General features: G+C 45.0%; 2 protein-coding genes across 4 annotated transcripts in view; one reads left to right on the top strand and one right to left on the bottom strand.

Annotated features, from left to right (window-relative positions):
* Window positions 1–24024, top strand: part of cv-c (RhoGTPase activating protein) — a 1018432-nt gene that overhangs the window by 62744 nt on the left and 931664 nt on the right. The gene's annotated exons all lie outside the window — the stretch shown is intronic.
* LOC143033662 (uncharacterized) overlaps window positions 5321–24024 on the bottom strand; it is a 53625-nt gene continuing 34921 nt past the window's right edge. Inside the window, exons 2-5 of the mRNA XM_076199152.1 lie at window positions 15529–15634; window positions 12761–12828; window positions 8987–9977; window positions 5321–8703 (exon numbers count right to left, since the gene is read on the bottom strand). Of these exons, the coding sequence (XP_076055267.1) occupies window positions 5321–8703; window positions 8987–9977; window positions 12761–12828; window positions 15529–15634 (4548 nt within the window). The remainder of the gene's footprint in view (window positions 8704–8986; window positions 9978–12760; window positions 12829–15528; window positions 15635–24024) is intronic.

Here is a 24024-nt window from a genome sequence, read left to right as displayed (position 1 = left end):
TCACACGCACATGCACACACGCACATGGACAAACGCACATGGACACACGCACATGCTCACACGCACATGCACACATGCGTGTAAGGAAACAGCATTACCCATAGATCGGTCATACGAGCTCTGAGCTCTCTTCCGGGAGGGATATAGCTGTCGATCAACGAGTCCAACACGCGATACAGAGACCATGGTGAATACATGCATACACGCACATGCATCGTCTTCCTCTTCCTCCTCCTTTCCCTCTTTCCTTCTTCTCTCATCTTTCCTCCTCTTTCCCTTCTCCTTCCTCCTCTTACCCTCCTTCTTCCTTCTCTTGCCCTCCTCCTCCTCCCTCACACCCCCTTTTTTCCTTCTTTTCTTCTTCCCCCTCCATCTTCTCATTTCGTCTTCTATGTCCTCTTTTCCTCTTCACATTTATTCTGTTTCCTCCTCTCCTCTTCTTCCCCCTCTTCCTCATCCTCTTCCTCCTCCTCATCTCACTTCTCCTCGTCCTTCCCTCCTCTTCCCCCTCCTCTTCCCCCTCCTCATCCTCGTTTTTTCCTCTTCCTCCTCCTCCTCTTCTTTTTCTTCCTCCTCTTTTTCTTCCTCCTCCTACTCCTCTTCCTCCTGCGTGCCCAAACCGTTCAAGACTCCTCCGTATCTTGGGCGCACCTTCGCAGCGTGTTGAGCCCATGGCACCAATTGAACCTTCACCTCGGCCTCCTTATCTCCTCCTCAGCGCCGCTCTCCCTGTGTCCTCCTGCCCACCTCCTCGACTTTGCGCGTCTCCTGGACCTATCTTCTCTTCAACCCCTCACTCCCTGAATACCCGTGAATTCTTGATTGCCCAGTTCGATTTTATTTTATATTTTTTTCACAAATCGCTTCAAGGTCTCAATCTTGGCAGTTCAGCGAAGTGTTGTTCACCTTTTCTTTCTTCACTATTTCCTTTCCTCTATTCTCCTTTCTCCTTGACTTGTTAAAGTTCTTCTCTTTCTTGTCCTTGTTTTTAAATCTCTGTTTTTTTCTGCCCTTCCTTCCATGTCTGCACCGTCCCTCATCAGTATTCTTGAGACCAATGATCTCTGCCCACGTCATCAATCTCTTTTTGTCTCAGCTGACCTTCTCTTCCTTTTCTGTGACTCTCAAAAGGTAGTCGCGGTTATATTGCACACACACACACACACACACACACACACACACACACACACACACACACACACACACACACACACACACACACACACACACACACACACACACACACACACACACACACACACACATGCACACACACACACACACACACACACACACACACACACACACACACAGACACACATGCACACATGCACACACACACACACACACACACACACACACACACACACACACACACACACACACACACACACACACACACACACACACACACACATATATATATATAAATATATATATATATATGTATATATACATATGTGTATAAATATATATATATATATATACATATATACATACATATACACAATATAGTATATACTGTATATAGTGAATGTATGTGTGTTGCGAGGCCATATTGAATATATTATGACTATAGAGTAGACAGCAATGTCAACTGTTTGTTCATTGTTAATTCAATGACTATGTTGACTTTGTTCATTCAGCATTATTCAGTTTGTTTTGAACTTTTTCATCCTTACAAGCTACACCTCTTTGAGAGAGTGTGAGGGTGTGCAGCAAAAGTACATATAACATTTGAAGTACATACTGCAAGACGTCTTTCGACCCAAATTGGTCATCTTCAGGGAGGAAGTACACCTATACGATGGATAATGTGGTATGGATACATGGAGAGTGTGTTCTAAGATAGGACACTCCCTGTCACAGCTTAAACAATAGTGAAACTGTTATGATAGAAATTCCTAAATATTAACATGCGCGGACCGAGTTCTGGATGGTTGGGTGGGTGGGGGTGGGCGGGAGAAGAGTTGTCTTGTGTCGCAAGGAGAGTTCTGTTCGGGGTGGGGGCTCCTGTTCCTTTGTAGGTTTGTGGATGACAGGAGTTGGATGTTGCTGTGAGTCTGTACTTAATTAACGACAACTGCCTCTGTCACGGAAGGAGGAAGGGCGGTCGTTTTCACGGAAACGTATCTTAGAGATTATTTCCAGAATGTTTATATCAAGGACAATGTTGTATCTGTCTTTAGTGTGTCACTGAGTGGCACAGTACTACAGAGAAAGCACAAGTAGTTTTTGAAAGTGTAATTGAAGTCTTGTCGATATATATGGAAGCACGGTGTTTGAAGTCACCGACGTTACAACAATACTTGTATACAAGGTTGACTTCCTGTAGGGTGTCTGAAGGGGAGGCGGGTGGTAGACAGCTATTGTTTCGTGACCAACTTCTTTGTTTTACTCATTTCGTAATAAATGCCGAGGTTGACTTTGGTATCGGGGCTGCTGGGAAGGACGTTTTGTGCGGCATTGGACCTTCTCGCTCTTTCTATCTCTCCATCTCTTTATATCTACTATATCTCTGTATCTCTATCCCTGTTTCTCTATCTTTCAATCTCTCTGTCTCTCTATCTCTATATCTCTATATCTTTATATCTTTTTTTCTTGTAGGTCCTATATTCATGTATCTATAGTTATGTTAATATTAGAGGTACCGAGCTGCAAAGAGTTTCTCTGATGTTTGTTGATCATAGCCTCTCTATAGGAGAAACATATTCCATTATTAAACAAATGAATTCGGCCGAACCTCCAGAACACCATACCAGCCCCCTCAGCTACACAATAAAATGTCTGGCGTCTATTACACTGAAAGCGATATATCGGGGCACGGTATTGTGTTGGCCTTGGAAGCTTTGATGAGCTCCAGTGCTTACGAAGTGGTAGATGACATTGTCTTGCCTAATTGTCGACGAGCAAACTGGTTAGGCAGCTCCTCCTCCTCCTTCTCCTCCTTCGCCTCCTCCTCCTCCTCCTCCTCCTCCTTCTCTTCCTCCTCCTCCTCCTCCTCCTCCTCCTCCTCCTCCTCTTCCTCCTCCAACTCCTCCAGACAGATTTCCTCGGGCCATTTCTGCGTCTTTCGTTGATCAGGTAATTCCCTCACCCTCCCTCCCTCCCCTCACTCCCCTCCCTCCTCCTCCGTCCCCTCTCTCCCATCCCTCCCTATCCTCATTCCTCTCCCTCCCTCCCCTCTCTCCCATCCCTCCCTCCCCTCTCTCCCATCCCTCCCTATCCTGATTCCTCTCCCTCCCTCCCCTTCCTCTCCTCCCCTCCCTCCCCTTACTCCACACCTTCCCTCTCTCTCTTCCTCGCTCCCTCGCTCCTCCACAATCTCCCTCCCTCTCCCTCCCGGACTCTGTATCCGTTGTTCATGGTGCAAGAGGGGGATGAATCAGACAATGTGCTTAATATACACTTGGCTAATATGTTAATGTTAAAGTTCAAGAAAATACAACGTCTCGTATCTTTTCTCCCGTCTAGGGGGTCCGACGAGCTCCCCAACCCGCGTAATGACACTGCCAGAGTGGGAATTTCTCTTCCTCGCCTCTCAGTGGATTGGCTCTGCCCATTGCGTATTGCAAAACCTTATCACCTTCCTTTTGTTATTTCTATTTCTTTTTTTTTCTCCTTCTTTGTCCGGCCTTTTACTTCCTTAGTTTCTATCCTTCCTATCCCTCTCTCTTCCGCCTCTTTCTTCTGCCTCTTCTACCTCTCTTTTCTGCCGCTTTTTCCTCCTTTCTCTTCTGCCTCTTCCTTCTGCCTCTCTTCTCTGCCTCTTCCTTCTGCCTCTCTCTTCTGCCTCTTTCTTCTGCCTCTTTCTTTTACCTCTCCTTTCTGCCTCTTCCTTTTGCCTCCCTCCCCTGCCTCTTTCTTCTGTCTCTCTCTTCTGCCTCTTTCTTCTGTCTCTTTCTTCTGGCTCTCTCTTCTACCTCTTTCATCTGCCTTTTCCTTTTGCCTCTCTCTTCTGCCTCTTTCTTCTGTTTCTCTCTTCTGCCTCTTTCTTCTGCCTTTCTTCTACCTCTCTTTTCTGCCTCTTTCTTCTGCCTCTCTCTTCTGCCTCTCGCTTCTCCCTCTCATTTTTCCCTCTTACTTCTCCCCACTGTATTTCTTTTCATCTATTCCATCATTTTCCTCCATCCTTCTCCTTCCTCCACTCTCCTCCCTCCTGAGTCCTTCCTCCACACGTTTTCCTGTACCTTCTCCTCCAACACCTTCTCATCTTCACCACCTTCTCCCACTCTTTCCCACCTTCTTCCCCTCTTCTCCACCTTCTCACCTCTTTCCCACCTTCTCCCCCTCTGCTCCACCATTTAAAGACTACCTTTTAGCGGGCGGAGAATTGTAATAAGAATGTAAGAATGTAAAAAAAAAAAAAAAAAAAAAAAAAAAAAAAAAATATATACATATATATATATATATACTATATATATATGTATATATTACATATTGTTGCAGTCTAGGCAAATGACTACAACAATGAACTCTACTTGTCACTGGAGTGGGTTGATTAAAAGTGTAATGTATCTAATTTATATCCAATTATTAAAATGATATATAATACAAGTACATTACATCGCAAACAACAACCTAGCTAAAGCCTATTTCTTAGAATTAACTTAAAACTAAATTATACAATACTTGGAGAAAAGGTGAGACATGACCGCTCAGGTCAAGGGTAGGAAGAGAATAGCGCGAACCCAAGCCACGCCAATTTGAACAGGGGTCAGCGTGAACAGAGTGCCAGACGTCACCATACGGCAACGTAAGATATATTCATAGGACACTCTGTGATCACTAGCACCATAACAAGACACACATGGATTAATATAATACCCCTGAAGAGTATTCAGCAAACATAAATGGAGCTAGCTACGTTCCTAACTAACTAAAATAATGCATAAACAATGACAGTGTTCACCTCCGCGCATGCGCCGTTGTTGGCACTGGGCGTACCCACGCCGTGTCAACTATGCCAGCTGATGGTCGACGCGGGGAAACACCAGGTCAAGGCTTTGTTTGCAGCAAGCCCGCAACACCTCCCCCCAAAAAGAATGTGAGTCTCCCGAACGGGAGGCGAACATGAATTATACACATAAAACGGGCACATGGGCAACATAAGCAATCTACAAAATACACATACATAGTGCACATGAGAAATACACACAGTAAATGCACAGTATACGTGGAACATGACACAAGGTGAATATAGATAATATACATGAGAAATAAACACAAACAGTATACATGGAAAATAAACACAGCAGTATACATGGGAAATAAACACAAACAGTATACATGGGAAATAGTTATAGACACGACAGTTCACTTATGGGGCTGGAGCTCGTGAGAGTGCGTCGGCTAAAATGTTCTTACTTCCGCGGATGTGAGATATAGTTAGATTGAATGGTTGAATAGCCAACGCCCACCTCAGCAGGCGTTGGTTTGTGTGTCTCATCCGCTCTACGAACGTAAGCGGATTATGGTCTGTCAACACTTGTATCGGATGTAAAGTGCTACCTAGGTAAACGCGAAAGTGTTCAAGGGCCATGAACAAGGATAACGCCTCCTTTTCCACGGTGGCATAGTTCCTCTGGTGTTTGTTGAATTTCTTGGAATAGTAGGCGACGGGTTGTACTGATCCCCCCTCGCCTTCCTGTAGCAGCACGGCCCCTCCTGCGACGTCGCTGGCATCGGTGTGCAAAATGAAGGGCGCTTGCAAGTCAGGCGCGCGCAATACGGGCGCTCCAGACATCAGGGTCTTGAGGCTCTCGAAGGCTTGTTGGCACTCGGGGGTCCACTTGAAAACCTTCTTGCCCCCCAGGAGGTCGGTCATCGGGGCTACAACGGTTGAGAAGTTCGGACAAAACCGTCGGTAATAGCCCGCCATGCCTAGGAGACGCATCACAGCCTTCTTGTCCGTTGGCACAGGATACTGTTGGATGGCTGCGATCTTGGCGGCGACAGGCCGTACCTCGTTCCGCCCTACCACATGTCCGAGGAAGGTGATTTGAGCATGGCCGAACTCACTCTTGGCGAGGTTCACTGTCAGGCTGTTGGCCGCCAGGTGCTCCTCCCAGGTATCTCCGCAGACAACGATGTCGTCAAGGTAGCAGCGGACGCCCTCCAACCCGGTCGTGATGAAATTCATCAGGCGTTGGAAAGTGGAAGGGGCGTTCCTGAGGCCGAAGGGAAGGACCGTGAACTGATACAGTCCCTCCGGTGTGACGAAAGCGGAGATAGCTTTCGAGCGCTCCGTTAGTCGAACTTGGTAGTAGCCTTGTAGCAGGTCCAACTTCGTCACCCACCGCGCTGCCCCCACGTCGTCGATGACGTCATCGATCCTCGGCAGGGGATACCCATCAGCTTTCGTCACGGCGTTGACGCGGCGGTAGTCGATGCACAGACGCATCGAGCCGTCGGGTTTGGGCACCAGGACCACTGGGGAGGCCCAAGGGCTGTGACTGGGTTCTACGATGCCTAGCTCCTGGAGACGCTGCACCTCGGCCCTAAGGTACTCCCTCTTGAAGGCGTTCAGGCGGTAAGGACGTTGGCGGATGGGAAGAGCCCCCTCGGTCTCCACGTCGTGTTCCAGGGTCGAACAGGGGCGAGGGATATCTCCAAAGATGCACTCGAACTCCGTCAGCAAGGATTTGATGTCCTCCACTTGAGCACCAGAGAGATGTCCCAGTTTATCACTCGGGTTCCGCACGATAGTCGAGTTATCCAGTTTAGGCCCTGTCGCACTCAGTGTTCCCGAGAAGCACTCATCACTCGCATCACTCTCCTCCGGCACTACCATACACACAGGCTCCGCCCTACTGCACTCAGCCTCATCACGATCGTGGAAAGGCTTGAGGAGGTTCACATGCACTAGGCGCCTTTTCTTACGCCTATCTGGGGTGTGTATCACATAGTTGGCCTGCCCTTGACGCTCTAAGACTATATACGGTCCACAATACTTAGACTGTAAAGGGAGATTATTCACTGGCAATAGAGATAAAACCCTGTCTCCTACGCGAAACTGTCTGTCTTCAGTTCTATGAGACCTATCAAACTGTTGTTTCATCTTTGTCTGCGCCCTATCTAAGTTTGAATGAGCAAGACTTAAGGCTAGGTGTAACTTCTCCTTAAACTTAGGTACATAGGAAGCCAACGGGGTCTCTGCCTCGTTAGAGATCCAGCTCTCCTTCAGTACCTTAAGAGGTCCCCGTACTTCATGACCATATATCAATTGAAAGGGGGAATAACCTAGCGATGCTTGCACGCTGTCGCGTATTGCAAACAAAAGAAGATCTACTCCCCCGTCCCAATCCCGCCCAGTCTCGATACAGAAAGTCCGTAGGACTCGTTTGAGAGTTTGGTGAAATCTCTCTACTACTCCCTGGGACTGGGGGTGATAGGCCGAGGACCTCGACTGCCTGACACCCAGGCTTTCCATCACCTGATTGAACAAGCGGGAGGTAAAGTTGGATCCCTGATCCGACTGCACCACTGTGGGAAGGCCCACCTGGGTAAAGAAATGAACCAAGGCTCGGACAACATTCTTCGCCGTGATGCGGCGCAAGGGAATGGCCTCCGGATAGCGTGTCGCACAATCTACAATAGTGAACAAGAACTGAAAACCACGGGGGGTCTTGGGCAAAGGTCCCACACAATCGATTATGATCTTACTGAAGGGCTCTTTGACTACGGGTATGGGCTGTAGTGGGTACGGTTTAACCGTGGGATTAGGTTTCCCAGCTACCTGACAGGGACGGCATGTACGGCAATATGTACTGACGTCTCTCTTTAGCTTGGGCCAATAAAAATGAGACAGAATTTTGGTGTAGGTCTTTCTGACTCCTAAATGTCCGCCTACGCCATCATGGGCGATACTGAGGATATCCTGACGTAGGGGGCTGGGAACTACAATCTGATGGTGAACTGTCCATGGGTGGTTGGCAGGTGAGACGGGTGAACGAAATTTTCGCATCAATACACCTGAGCTGGTGTAGTAGCAGCTGGCCTCTCGTTCAGCTTCTGACTCACTAACCGCCCTACTACGGAAGCTGGCTAGTTCAGGATCCTCTGCCTGGAGTTGTATGAGCTTACTCGTAGTGACTGGCGAGGAACTAAAACTAGCCAGGGCCGTGACACTATCCTCATCAGAGCTACTCTTAGTTTTCTCTGCCTTGGATGGATCTTCAAAAAACTCTCCTAAACCAATATCAGGGAGGTCTATTTGACTGGAGTCTACTTCTGACTCCTCACAAGGCAAGGAATGATCTACATCAACTCTTCCACTGACAAGCTCACTACTCTCGGCACCTTCCCTTTGGCTCATGCTGCGAGTGACTGCACACGCAGGAAATAACCCAGGAATGTCCTTTTCTAACTGGCTGGTATTGTTCTCAACAGAGGGACGTGATGAAACCATGGCATTAGGTAACATCACTCCTCCAGCGAGGTCATTCCCTATCAAGAGAGATGCGCCTTCTACAGGTAACCTATCCACTACTCCTAAAGTGACATAACCGGATGTGATAGGGGAACGCAAATATAACATAAACAGTGGGATATGTGATCCCCCGGTTAAACCGTTCACTAATACCCAATTTCCGGTATAACACGTCTCTATGGAGGGGACAGCATCCTTAGCTACTAGAGATAAGGCAGAGCCTGTGTCTCTCAAAATCTTAAGGGGAATAGGTTCACTGAACTGAGTGAGAGCTACAGAACCAGATGAGCAAAATGGTTCGAATGGAGATGATGTGGGAGAAGAATTAGCGGTGGCAACCGGTCGGTTATTAGTAGGAGAAAGGAGATCCAACTGAACTTCCGTTTGCTCTGCCACATTGATCGCGAGAGAGGGGGTTACTACTAGAGAGGGCTTCTTATCTTTTAAGTTTAAAACAGTCACTAACCTCGTGACCGGTCCGCTTGCAATATTTGCAGAAAGTCTTCCTCTCATTACTAACACTGGGTCCCCCTGTCTCACGGGCAACGGGCTTACCTGAGGTAGATGATGGGAATCCTGTAGTCATCCGAGGTCCTGCTGCCTGTGGGGTTGACATGGGAGGAAGGGGACTGGCCTGCGGTTGTGAAGGTCTTTGGTCCGAGGGAGTGGATCTGCAATGTACCTTAGGATTAGTGGGCCTGGAATGATCCGCTACTAGGCCTGCCTCAGCTAGTGTACGGATACCTCTCTGGTCGAGGTGGGCTCGTATGTCTGGGGGAATAAGAGAGCGGATGTCTTCGAGCAGAATTAGTTCGATAATTTCTGCGGGAGTTTTGGCATTCTCGCTCTCTATCCATTTGTGTATGAGTGTGTGTTTGCGCCGAAAGAATTCGACGTATGTTTCTTGGCTTTCTTTTTTCCGTTTTCTAAACCGTTGTCGATAGGCTTCAGGAACAAGTTGATAACTCGTAAGCACGGTGGTCTTAACCAGCTCATAGTCTTCAACCTTCAATCTGGAGAGAGCGGAGAAGACATCCAAAGCCTTACCGGTAAATGACCGGTAGACAAGCTGAGTCCACTTATCATACGGCCACTCGTTCAATTTAGCCATTTTCTCAAATAACGCAAAGAACCTGTCTGGTTCGTCTTCATTAAACTTGGGAACACTACCTAGATTTTGGTTTATGTTGAATGTGGGAGTGTTATTTGTTTGAGCCTGATCTTGTCCCTGTCCCTGTTTCAGTGTTTCTAACTGTAACTCGAGTTTTTTAATCTCGAGCTTCAATTCTAAATGGCCTTGTGTTGTATTGATGGCCTCCTGTAATGGGGGGTCAACCTCCCGCTCGTCATAATATTCATTTTCAACGAGGTGGTCATGTATCCTCTGCCTCAATGAATGTACCGACAAGCTGGAGTATCCCTCCAATCCGAGGTGTCGAGCAACAGCCGTAAGCTTAGTCTTTTTTAATTTCCCTAGCGCTGTGAATGTAGGGGCTGCTAAGAAATGCCTGACGTCTGCCATTTTCACTCGAGAACACTTAGCACACTTAACAAAATTTAAACACAATAGGCTAACCTAGCTACAGTGACAAGTCGTTTTGTGAGTTCAAATGAGAAAGAATAACCAACTAGTGCTTACCGCGAGATATCTCCAATCGCACACACACAATACACAGTACATAATATATAACAAGGTATTTGTTAGCACTTGCGATGGAGTTCTAGTAACGTATAGCACAACAAAAATATTTTGGTTCAATCCGGACCGGGCCCCCACTTGTTGCAGTCTAGGTAAATGACTACAACAATGAACTCTACTTGTCACTGGGGGGGATTGAATAAAAGTGTGATGTATCTAAATTATATCCAATTATTAAAATGATATATAATACAAGTACATTACATCACAAAGAACAACCTAGCTAAAACCTATTTCTTAGAATTAACTTAAAACTAAAGTATACAATACTTGGAGAAAAGGTGAGACATGACTGCTCAGGTCAAGGGTAGGAAGAGAATAGCGCGAACCCAAGCCACGCCAATTTGAACAGGGGTCAGCGTGAACAGACACCATAACAAGACACACATGGACTAATATAATACCCCTGAAGAGTATTCAGCAAACATAAATGGAACTAGCTACGTTCCTAACTAACTAAAATAATGCATAGACAATGACAGTGTTCACCTCCGCGCATGCGCCGTTGTTGGCACTGGGCGTACCCACGCCGTGCCATAGGCGTACCCACGCCGTGTCAACTATGCCAACTGATGGTCGACGCGGGGAAACACCAGGTCAAGGCTTTGTTTGCAGCAAGCCCGCAACAATATATATATGTATATATATACATACACACACACACACACACACACACACACACACACACACACACACACACACACACACACACACACACACACACATATATATATATATATATATATGTATATATATATATATATATATATATATATATATATGTACATATATGTGTGTGTGTGTGTGTTATTAAAATCGACAGCATTGAGGAGGTTGTTAATCTTCTTATGGGTATTCTCAAGCTTTCTAACAAGAACTCGGCCATTTGTAGGGTGGGAATAAACAAGATTGCCAAAATAATTCATTTATTCAACGTTTCGTCTGTAAGGAGACATCTTCAGTAAAATCTGTAACATATAAATTACCGACATACAGAAACAAAGAACAAGGGTATTAACAATAACAAAAATTCACCAATCATGGAAATAGACATCGATAAAAAATATATATATACCCTTGTTCTTTGTTTCTATATATCGGTAATTTATATGTTACAGATTTTCCTGGAGATGTCTCCTTGCAGACGAAACATTGAATAAATGAATTGTTTTGGCAATCTTGTTTATGCCCACCCCACAATTGGCCGATTCCTTGTTAGAGAGCTTGAGAATACCCATAAGAAGATTAACAACCTCCTCAATGCTGTCGATTTTAATAACACATGTCTACAAGATAATCTTCTCCCTCAATATTCAAATATATATATATATATATATATATATATATGTATATATATACATATATATATATATATATATATATATATATGTAATAAAATTTTGGTATTGTTACCATAGCTACTGATCCAAGTCACCTGGTGTTTGGTTTTGTACCTACACACACACACATATATATTATATATATATATATATATATATATATATATATATATATATATATATATATATATATTCATATATATATGTATATACATTCATATATGTATATACATATATATATATATCATATATATATATCATATATTCATATATATATATATATATATATATATATATATATATATATATTATATGTAATAAAATTTTGTTATTGTTACCATAGCTACTGATCCAAGTCACCTGGTGTTTGGTTGCAAAACCAAAATTCTCTAATTTAAATACTCACCTGATATACTAGATACTAGGATCTAGGTACTCACCCAAATACCGTCTTTTACTATATCCATAAAGTCACAAAGTACGGAGGTTTGGTTCACTCTAAGTACCATGGATTCGGGAACCAGACCTTGGTAGAACCTCCTCGTTAACCCCCTCCCCCTTCCCTACTTAAACCCCACCACTTCCACCCAACCCCCACTACTCCCATCCACCCCCCACTTAACCCACACCACTCCCACCCACATCCCACTTAACTCCTACCACTCCCACCCACATCCCACTTAACCCCCGCCACTCCCATCCACCTCCCACTTAATCCCACCACTCTACTCGCACCTGTCTCTCACTTAACCCACACCAATCCCACCACTCCCACTTAACCCACACCACTTCCACCCATAACCCACTTAACTCCCACCACTCCCACCCATATCCCACATAAACCCCACCTCTCCCACCCATATCATACTTAAACCCCACCACTCCCACCCACCTCCCACTTAAACCCCACCACTCCCACCCACCTCCCACTTAACTCCCACCACTTCCACCCACTTTCCACTTAAAACCCACCACTCCCACCCACCTCCCACTTAACTACTATCCACACCTCACAACTCCTATCCCTCCATATGGAGTACTGATACTGTCCCCAATATAAGGATTGGTGCTTATCGGAGACGAAATACAATACTCACACCACCCCTCCAACCCCTCCAACCCCTGCCACTCCACCTCCCCTTTCTTCATCCCCTTCCCCCCCAGCCAACCTTCAAGGCCCCCCCCCCACCCGTCACCCACCTCATACCACCCGCCCCGCCCCCATCACCACGACATTTGTAGCCACTCCGTCGTGACCTGTGGCTTCCCTAAACATTATACTTTACTCACCTGACCTTCAAGTTTTTGGCCTTCAGCTTCTCCGACACATCTCATTCGCTCGTGGCTCCCCGCTACGCCTACAGGGTTTTAAGACTAGGTCCATCCATTCCTGGTGTGACATATTCCTCAGAAATCTCTACATTTGACTTCGAATGAGGATGTTTTTCGTTCCTTTCTTTCCGCAATGGTTTTCTACGGGCATATTGTTTTTGTGCTTTATCTGTCTATTTATTTATTTATTTATATATTTATTTATTTATTTATTTATTTTGCTGTTTTTTGAAACATAAGAACAAATGCTCTATATTCCTAGCCATCATCAGCTGCCTGTCTTCTGTCATGTACAGTTGCCAGATGCTATAGCTGTTAGTGTTGGAATGATAACACTGGTCAGGTGGGTGTTTGTGTGTGCAGTAATATCAGCGTATGTATGGTCTGTTCCCACTTTACTGTCCTTAATAATTCTCAGCCTGATTACTTCGTTCTCTAACAAGGCGGTGCCGCGGAGATGAATAACAAAAGTGCCACTCGGTAATGAAGGGGTTTCCACATCGTTCTTGGATTCCAGAGACCCTTGGCACCAGAGCCTTCGTCACTGAGCCCCGCCCTGGATCAAATTGTAGTACGAAGTCTGGACCCAACCCTTGATTGCACTTAGCCAAGACCAAGGTCCAATCTAGACGTTTTCAGTCGTTTGTCTACTGACAACCCTCGATTTAGTGAAGCAAATAGTCACATCTATACAGTATTAGTCTTATCAATCATTAGTCCCTAGCCAGCTCTTAGTCTCTAACCAGCCCTAACCATCCCTCCTCTCTCCACCTCCCCTCCACCTCTTATACCCACTTTTATCTCCCTTCAGCCTCCTATTCCCTCCACCACCTCCTCTCCCCATCTAACTTCTCCCCACCTCCTCTCTCCCCATCTTCCCTCCTCCACATCTTCTCTTCTCTCCCTCTCCCCCATCTACCTTCTCCCCCACCTCCTCTCTCCCCATCTTCCCTTCTCCACCTCTTCTCTTCTCCACCTCTCCCCTTCTCTCCCTCTCCCCCTCTCCCCACCCCACTCTCCCCCTCCCCCTCTCCCCACCCCACTCTCCCTCTCCCCCTCTCCCCACCCCACTCTCCCCCTCCCCCTTTACCTCTCCCCTCCCCCTTTACCTCTCCCCTCCCCCTTTACCTCTCCCCTCCCCCGTTCCCTCTCCCCTCCCCTTCCCTCCCTCGCCCCTCTTCCCCTATCTCCCTCCCACTCTCCCCATCCCACCATGCCCCCCTTCCCCCATGCCACTCCCCCACCTTCCTTCTCCACGTCCCCCTTCAGCCCCTGGCTTATCTCCTGACCCCAGCCCAGTATGCATGGGCTGGCCATTTCATTCTCGTGAGGTGCAAATCTATCCCATAACTCACCGAGGGAAGGACAAACCCCTCCTTTCTTTATACCTCTACTCCGACAGTCTCATCAGCATTTATACAAACTGACCAGCCGAAGAAGGCCTGGAAGGAAGATCTCGCGTTTCCAGGTAGAAAAGGCAGAGAATAAAAATAAAGAGGGTCTTTGGTGGTAATTTATTTTTTTCGTCGAGTAATTCATGTATATATGGATCCTGCCGTTGATGGGGGATAATAAATCAGCCACGCGTCACGTCTCACCCCTAACGGACGTCTAGCACGAGATAGCCATATAGCCATAGTCGCCAACACGCACAAGCCAGACGTTGTCTGTGACACGCGTGGAGTAAATCCGTGTATCGAGAAGAACACAGGTAACTTGACGCCGTTGGGACTTAATGGAGGTCGTTTCTGAGCCTTCGATTGGTGGAGGTTATTCTCAGCTGGACAGAATCGCCTGATGGCAGTCTGAATGAGAGAGGTGAAAGGGTTTTAATGTAATGGTGGCTATGTCAGTATTGTTGTGTGTGATCCGTATGGACTCATTCCTGAGACTCTTCCAGCTGTCTTAGACTTCGAGGTTTTCGAAAAGGGGCTTCGACGACACGTCCTCTCCACTGCCACTCTATGTTCTTCGTTCATTTCTCTCTCTGGAGCTCCTATATGGAGGCTATCTTTGTACTCTTTGGCCCTCTCTCCCGCTCTTTAAAATATGTAGAAAAAATGTAGGTAGGTAGAAACTTTGCCATACGAGCTGGCACCAGCCACTAACCCTTCTGACACGTGAGGTGATGTATTGACCAGTGTGAAAGCCATCAGCTCCTCGCCTCGTGTTGCCTTCTACTTTATGCTTTTCTTTGAATGCATAAATGTGCGCGTGTGAACGTATATGCTGTAGTCCATAACACATACTTTCCTTGTATGATGTAAAGCAGGCCCTGTATATATAAGTGAATGTAATTATTCTGTACATGCACGCACGCGCGCACACACACGCGTACACACGCACACGCGCACACACACGCGTACACACGCACACGCGCACACACATGCTCGCACACACGCACGCACATACACACACGCTCACACACATGCTCGCACACACGCACGCACATACACACACGCACGCACACACACACACACACACACACACACACACACACACACACACACACACACACACACACACACACACACACACACACACACACACACACACACACACACACACACACACACACACACACACACACACACACACACACACACACCGAACACACAAGTAAGCAAGAAAGCAAACAGACAAATGAACGAACAAAGAGACAAACAAACAAAACAAAGGAATAATCAATCACCTATCCTGTGACAAAGGTAGGTTTCTTGTATCACCTGATAGGAGCTGCATTGGTCCACGTTTATCCACCGCCTGGGAATCCCTCGGAATCCCTCGGACTATGGTAGGATCTTCCTTTTGTTTATCCTCTATACAAGTTTCCTGTAAAATGAGATTAGTAAAATTGAAAGAGAGGTAAGAGGTCACTAAAACTATCCCACAGAGGGCCTTTTTGAATTGTATTGTTCTGTTTCGGCTATGATTCGCTGTCCTTCGGCCTCATGCAGGATTCTGTTTTTTGTGACATTCACCGAGAATATTCGTGAGCTTAAATCCACGACTTTTTTTTCTTAAGGTTCGTCCGTTGATTCTTCAAAACTCAGGGATTCCTTCAAGCTGAATAAGATCGTCTGGCGCTATCCAAGATAAAATGATGGCGTCCAGTTTGCCCCTCGGTTGGTTTCAACGTGATCCCGATACTCTTCTTTGATTTTCCCGATCTCGCTTTAGCTCTCAGTCCGAGTTTTATCCCCGACTAATTTCGCGCTAAAGCTTCCTTCATCTAAAGAACCCTTAGTGTGAAGTTTGACAGGGATAAATCTCGGACCTAATCCTTGGTCTTTTTTCACCCATCCTCTCTTGCTGTTGCCGACTACATTTTTTTTTTTTCATCTTCGTCTTCGTCTCCATCACCATCCATATCCCTCGCTAGTGAGGCAAAATGTAAAGGATACAATTTGTTCCTGACGGGCTGGCGAAGGTGATGACCCAAGTGGTGAGTGGTCTCCAGGTGGTGAGTGGTCTCCATGTCTGTCGGTCTCCCTTTTCATGAGGTCACGGTGCGCAGGCGCTGGTGATTATGGTCGCAGACAGAAATGGTGTGGAGGGAAAAGTGATGGCATTGCCCAAGGTAAAGGATGATGGTGATGGACATAAGCCCTTGTGATGATATCTTCTCTCTCTCTCTCTCTCTTTCTCTCTCTCTCTCTCTCTCTCTCTCTCTCTCTCTCTCTCTCTCTCTCTCTCTCTCTCTCTCTCTCTCTCTCTCTCTCTCTCTCTCCTTCTCTCTCTCCTTCTCTCTTCCTCTCCTCTCTCTCTCTCTCTCTCTCTCTCTCTCTCTCTCTCTCTCTCTCTCTCTCTCTCTCTCTCTCTCTCTCTCTCTCTCTCTCTCTCTCTCTCTCTCTCCTTCTCTCTCTCTCTCTCTCTTTCTCTCTCTCTCTCTCTCTCTCTCTCTCTCTCTCTCTCTCTCTCTCTCTCTCTCTCTCTCTCTCTCTCTCTCTCTCTCTCTCTCTCTCTATATATATATATATATATATATATATGTATATGTTTATATATAAATGTATGTATGTATGTATATATGTATATAATATATATCATATTTATATATATACATATATATATGTATATGATATATATATATATATCTATATATGTATATATACATATATATATATGTATGTATGTATATATATAATATATACATATATGTATATATATATATATATATATACACGTGTGTGTGTGTGTTTGTGTATGCATGTGTGTGTGTGTGTACGACACTGAATGGGTCCCAGTGATTAGAGATACGTTTTAACAACGACTATGCACTTTAATTCTAAGCCATCAACATCGGGAGACCCAATGGAGGCCGGCATGCAGAAATTGAAATGCAGTACTACTAAGGACTCGAACCCAGTAATCACATGACAAGTGCCGTAGTAACTTACCAACTACACTATCAAGAGAGATATAAGTTGAGCGCAAATTTTCTTATATATTTGTATGCTCGAGTTACATACACATACATGAAATTTTGCGTTCAACCCATCTCCACTATGATAGTACAATTGGAAGTATACAAACGCGGGAAAGTATTTGTACAACACTGAATGGGTCCCAGTGATTAGAGATACATTTTAACAACCACAATGCACTTTAATTCTAAGCCATCAACATCGGGAGACCCAATGGAGGCCGACATGCAGAAATTGAAATGCGGTACTGCCAAGGACTCGAACCCAGCAATCACATGACAAGTGCCGTAGTAACTTACCAACTACGCTATCAAGAGAGATATAAGTTGAGCGCAACTTTTCTTATATATTTGTATGCTCGAGTTACATACACATACATGAAATTTTGCGTTCAACCCATCTCCACTATGATAGTACAATTGGAAGTATACAAACGCGGGAAAGTATTTGTACAACACTGAATGGGTATATATAAATATATATATATATATATATATATATGTATATATATATATATGTATTTCACATATATATATATATGTATATATATGTTATATATTTCATATATATATATATATATATAATATATATATATGTGTGTGTGCGTGTGCGTATGTGTGTGTGTGTGTGTGTGTGTGTGTGTGTGTGTGTGTGTTAAAGTTAAAGTTAAAATTGCCGAGTTTCAGTTCCGATATCAGTCCCAAAGACTCTCCTCAGAACGTCGGCCGAGGGAAGCCTGAACTCCCGACCGTGGTGCCTAGTAAACAGCTAGCTCACAGGCCCGGACAGGGTTCAATCTATTGACCCCGTGACCCGAGGTCAATGCACTACCACTGTACTAGCCAGGAGGCTATATGTGTGTGTATGTGTATATATATATATATATATATATATATATATATATATATACATATATACATATATATATATATATATATATATATATATATATATATATATATATATATATATATATATATATGAGTGGAGGGTGGCAAGGGGACGCAGTATAATGCAGGATATATTATCCTCTAACGTTTCGACGGATGTCTTCCTCAGAGAGACTACAGACTCACAGATTTTGTGGACAATACATGCCCCAATACTGGCTCATCTTGCCAGTGGTTCGCGATCTCTTGCGAGTTAGCGCTGCTAAGGTCAATCTAGCTGCGGGTCGCGCTAGGCTAACGTGTCCTTCCCGGTGATTGGTGACTTGGCTCGTTGTGATGTGTGCGGCTTCTATGGTTTTTCTTAATCTCCTTTCCAGTCCCTTGTGGAGAATATCGACGTTATTCCAGTTGGGGAGATGTCCGCGTGTATGTACGTGTACCACCAAAGAGTTAGATGATCTGTGGTGGCGTAGATCACTCTTGTGTTCGTACACTTTTTTTTTTTTATGCCACGCGATGACTCTCCGTAGTACATGGCCGGACAACCTCCACATGGAATCTTGTACACAATGCTGTTCTGATTTATGACATTCTTGTTCTCCTTCTTACTCACTATGTCTCTGATTCTTAATCCCGCGGCATGCGCTAAGTGTCTACCCTTTGTGGATAGAAAATTGGTAATTACTTCTGCTCCTTTTGAGTATGGTACTATGAGGTAATCCTCTTTGGTCGTTTTGTTACTTGTTCTTCATATAAATGCTATATCATATATATAATATATATATATATATAATATATATATATCCTATTCATCAGGTGATACCTCTGTATTTTTTATTCTGGCTAACGTTAGGTAATTCCCTTCAGTGTGTGCATATGTGTGTGGGTGTGTGGGTGTGTTTGTGCACTGTATACATACTAAATAGCCTTTTCCATTTTATAAGGTAGGTGTTTGAGTCAAAGGATAGGCCCACCCTACACCCATTCCACAGGCACCCCGCACCCATACCCACGTCCACCCACACCCATCTCACAACCACCCATACCCACTCCACACCCAAACCACACCCACACCACACCCACACCCACACCCACACCACACCCACACCCACTTGACACCCACCCAACCCTCATCCCACACTCACCTAACACTCACCCCACACCCACCCCACACTCATTCCACACTCACCAAACACTCACCCCACACCCATCCTAAACCTATTTATCGCAACCCCCATCTTAGCACCTCATGGATGAACGGCCTCCTGGCACACCGCTCAGGTCCGAGGCCGTGCAGCGAGACACGACACCTCCATAGCAGGACCCGACAGCCGGAGTCGCGTAGCCAGAATAAAATTTGTAAAGTTAATGACCATAGCGAAGGATTATTATGAAACGAATTTGGTATTCTGTCGTCGTTACTGTGAACATCCCTCTGGTGGTCTACAATGGACTTAACCCTTTCGACAGGGGTTATAACGGAGATGAATGAAATAACATGGCCGGGGGGCTGTAGGGGAAAGGGGATTATAGCCCTGGAGACGAATAAAGTAATAATTCTGTCGGTAGACCTTTCCGCGACTTTCACTAATCCATGGGCCGGGTCGGATGTACCTGTACCTGTCACCAACGAAGGAAAGCCCTCCTCAGATGAATTGAATTAACTTGGTGGCAGACAAAAGTAAATGATAAGTGTCGTTACTGCATGAGAAGGCCTACAGACGGATGACGATTTTTTTTTCAAAGGTCCAAGAATTTATTAGAAAAAAGAAATCCTGTGGTCTTGAGAGGATAATAGGACTGTGTGAAGAGGAGGAATGCTACAAATGTTAACACGAAATCCAAATAAAAAAGAATGTCTACCAAAGATAAAAGATAAACCCCAAAAAGGTGAAAGGGAGTTCTGGAAATGACCCAAGTATCCATAAAAAAGACGCTCGCGCGTACACACGCACACACACACACACACACACACACACACACACACACACACACACACACACACACACACACACACACACACACACACACACACACACACACACACACACACACACACACCAGTAGTAGGAATCTGGTTGTGAGTAATTGGTAGCACCGTAGCAGTGATAATTAGGTGTTTGATGGATAAGCTGGGAAGTAACGTCGTAAAAATGAACTCTGTGATGTTAGTGTGGCGGTTATGGGCTGCGGCGAACGGGGGCAGTGGTAACTCAGAGGGGGAGGAAGAGTAATGGTGATGAGGACAGGGGTTACTGTTGAGGAGGAAGAGGAAGAGGAGGAGGAGGAGGAGGAGGAGGCAAGGATAGGGGGAGAGGAGGCGAGGACAGGGGGAGAGGAGGCGAGAATAGGGAGGGGGAAGTGACGAGGATAGGGAGGGGGGAGGAAGCGAGGATGGGGTGTCGGAGGCGAGGATAGGGAGGGGTAGGAGGCGAGGATAGGGAGGGGGAGGAGGCGAGGATAAGGGGAGGAGGCGAGGATAAGGGAGAGGAGACAAGGATAGGGAGGGGGAGGAGGCAAGGATAGGGAGGGGGAGGAGGCAAGGATAGGGAGGGGGAGGAGGCGAGGATAGGGAGGGGGAGGAGGCGAGGATAGTGGGAGGAGGAGGCAAGGATAGTGGGAGGAGGAGGCGAGGATGGGAGAAGAGGAGTCGAGGATAGGATGATGAGGATGAGGCGGATATAGGGGGTAAGTGGATTGGAGGAAGAGGAAGAGAGGACAGGAGAAGGAGGAGAAGAGTGGGATGAAGAGAAGAGGAAAAGGGAGAGGAGAGGAGAGGCGAGAGGAAGATGGGAGGTGAAGAGGAAGAAGGAAAGGGAGAAGGAGAATAGGAGGAGGAAAGGATAGGAGCAAGACGAGAACGAGATGAAGAGAGGAAGAAAAGGAGGGGGAGAGGAGAGGCGAGGCGATGGGAGGGTAGGATGAGAAGAAGAAGAAGAGGAAGAGGAGGAGAAAGAGGAAGAATAGCAATAGGAGGATGAGGATAAGGTAGGGTCTCGGGTGATCAGTAATTACCGACACCCTTTTCATATTTCTGTAAAAAGATTAATTCCTATTTGAGCCTGATCCTGATGGTAAGCAAAAAATATTGTCAGCAGAAATGTGGACAATAGGAATATTGTGAGAAAGTGTCGTGTAGTGCTTTCTTAAGTTTCTCTCTCTCTCTCAACTCTCTCTCTCTCTCTATCTCTCTCTCTCTCTCTCTCTCTCTCTCTCTCTCTCTCTCTCTCTCTCTCTCTCTCTCTCTCTCTCTCTCTCTCTCTCTCTCTCTCTCTCTCTCTCTCTCTCTCTCTCTCTCTCTCTCTCCCTCTCTCCCCCTCTCTCTCTCTTTGTGTCTATCTGTATCTGCATTTGTATCTGTATTTGTCTCAATTTGTTTCTTTTTTTCTATGCAAAGGGGCTAAATCCTTGTAGGCTAAAACATTCTGTTGGTGGGGGGGGGAGGGACGGGGCAGGGACCTCCCCCCCCTCCCCTTATTGCTAGCCTGCGTATGAGACGCGTCTTCGGCGTAAAAGACGAGACGCAGGACACGTAAAGTCATGTCGTTGGGGGATTTATGGTCGAGGGGCAGCCGCCGACACTTTCTCCTTCGAGCGTCTCTGTCTACGCCCACGGCAGCGCCAAGTACATGTGCGTACCCGTGGTGACAGATGTGCATAAACACACGTGTGTGTGTGTGTGTGTGTGTGTGTGTGTGTGTGTGTGTGTGTGTGTGTGTGTGTGTGTGTGTGTGTGTGTGTGTGTGTGTGTGTGTGTGTGTGTGTGTGTGTGTGTGTGTGTGTGTGCGTGCGTGTGTGTGTGTGCGTGTGTGTATGCGTGTGTGTGTGTGTGTGTGTGTGTGTGTGTGTGTGTGTGTGTGTGTGTGTGTATTTTACCTAGTTGCACTTACCTAGTTGTATTATACGGGAAGGGAGCTATGCTCGTAGTGACCCGTCTTTTTATCTTTCAGAATCTAGTTTGTTTTTAAATTCTTATATAGTTTTATGCACACACTGTTGCCTCATCCAATTTGTTCCAGACATCTACCACTGTGTGTGTGTGTGTGTGTGTGTGTGTGTGTGTGTGTGTGTGTGTGTGTGTGTGTGTGTGTGTGTGTGTGTGTGTGTGTGTGTGTGTGTGTGTGTGTGTGCGTGTGTGTGTGTGCGTGTGCGTGCTTATAGGGAGCAGACGCAAGACTGGATGAGACTTACAACTGCGGGCATTCACTGAGGGTGTTGTGGGGTGGGTCGTAAATTTATGACTTGAATGAACCATTTACGACATCGGAGACTTAAGTCGTATGCTAAATATTCGACGTGAAGAAATAGGCTTGCTACCGTTTTGCAGAAGGCCCCAAACGTTATATATATAAATATATATATATATATATATATATATATATATATATATATATATATATATATGTATATATATATATATATATATATATATATATATGTATATATATATATATATATAAATGTATACACTTGTACATGCAACGTATGCCGTTGACATGTTGAGGTGTAAGGACTTTTATCCCCTAAAATCGCTTGTGCCACCAAAATATGGACCGTTACACATATGGGCATTCCTTTACTTCTCGTCTTGTTTCATTTTGTCTCGTACAAAAGCCAAGCGGTAATTGTTTGACTGCTCACGCAATCAAATTCAAAGTTCGCTGACAGTATTGTGAAATCTGCTAAAAGATGGCTCCGTGATCAATTAGTGCTTGCTCTAGTTTATAAACAATATACCTGATGAGAATCATGTAGGTATGTTGAATAAAGATCGTATATCCTTGAAGTGACATCTATCAACAGACAAACTTACTACAACGTCGTTGGTCAGCTTTGGACTCTTGCTGTGTATGTGCTTGTGCCTGATGTGCAATTGCTTTCACTTCTGAGTAATACAGTGCAACTGTGTTGGTTTGCGTAGTATATATACGATATAAATAAATCTTTTGTGACCACAAGTTCATGTAGAACTACGATGTACACCAATACGCCTGTTATACCAAATTAGAAAAGAACACTCCCTGTAGTACTTACAAATGAAGCCATCTGTACTTCAAGTGATCGAACACATGTCAAGTTTGGGCAGGATGAATAGTTGCTCGCCTAGTGTCACGGACTCACATAGTGTCTTGCGGACTCACATGCTTGCAGCAAACCAGTCATGCATATATATATATATATATATATATATATATATATATATTTATATATATATATATATATTTTTATATATATTTATATATATATATATATATATATATATATATATACTGTATATATATGTATATGCAAACATGCACACGAGCTGATGGAGTCCGAGACACGAATATACAGCTTGTTTCAAACGTTCACCAACACCCTTGCTGCATATTGTATAAAATATATATAAATGAATAGACGAATAAATAGATAAAATAAATAGACAAATTAATAAGTTACGTAAATGAATAAATTAATAGATAAATAAATCAATGAATAAAAATAGTGCTAAGATTTATACTTATTTTCCTAATATTTTGAGCCAATACAAATAATTTGTTAAAATAAAAAAACATCAATAATAAACCATTATGACGTCATCTGCTGTCACAGGAAAAGACAACTTTTTATGGCTGACTTTAGAATCCAGCCGTACTCTAGGTGAGCGAAACATGAATTAACTTGGAGGGGAGGAGTGGGGAGGGGCAAGGAAGGATGGTGGGGATGAGGAAGAGGCACCCATACACTTTATTTGACGTCTTAGCACTTCCCCCCTCTCCCCCACCCCCTCTCGGGGGCTACGAGTCGTCTTCTGTACCAGGCAACGGTCCTGGTACCCTATGGGCCGTTTTACTATCTCGGATTTCAATCTGTGCGCAATTTGTTTTTCGTGTTTGTGGGAGCCCTGCCCTCCAAACTCGACTAC

Source organism: Oratosquilla oratoria, chromosome 16 (genome assembly GCF_046742065.1).
Source record: "Oratosquilla oratoria isolate Oo_2021 chromosome 16, ASM4674206v1, whole genome shotgun sequence".
Taxonomy (NCBI): Eukaryota; Metazoa; Arthropoda; class Malacostraca; order Stomatopoda; family Squillidae; genus Oratosquilla; species Oratosquilla oratoria.
The sequence above is the reverse complement of the archived record's forward strand: the minus strand, read 5'-3'. Positions and strand labels throughout refer to the sequence as shown.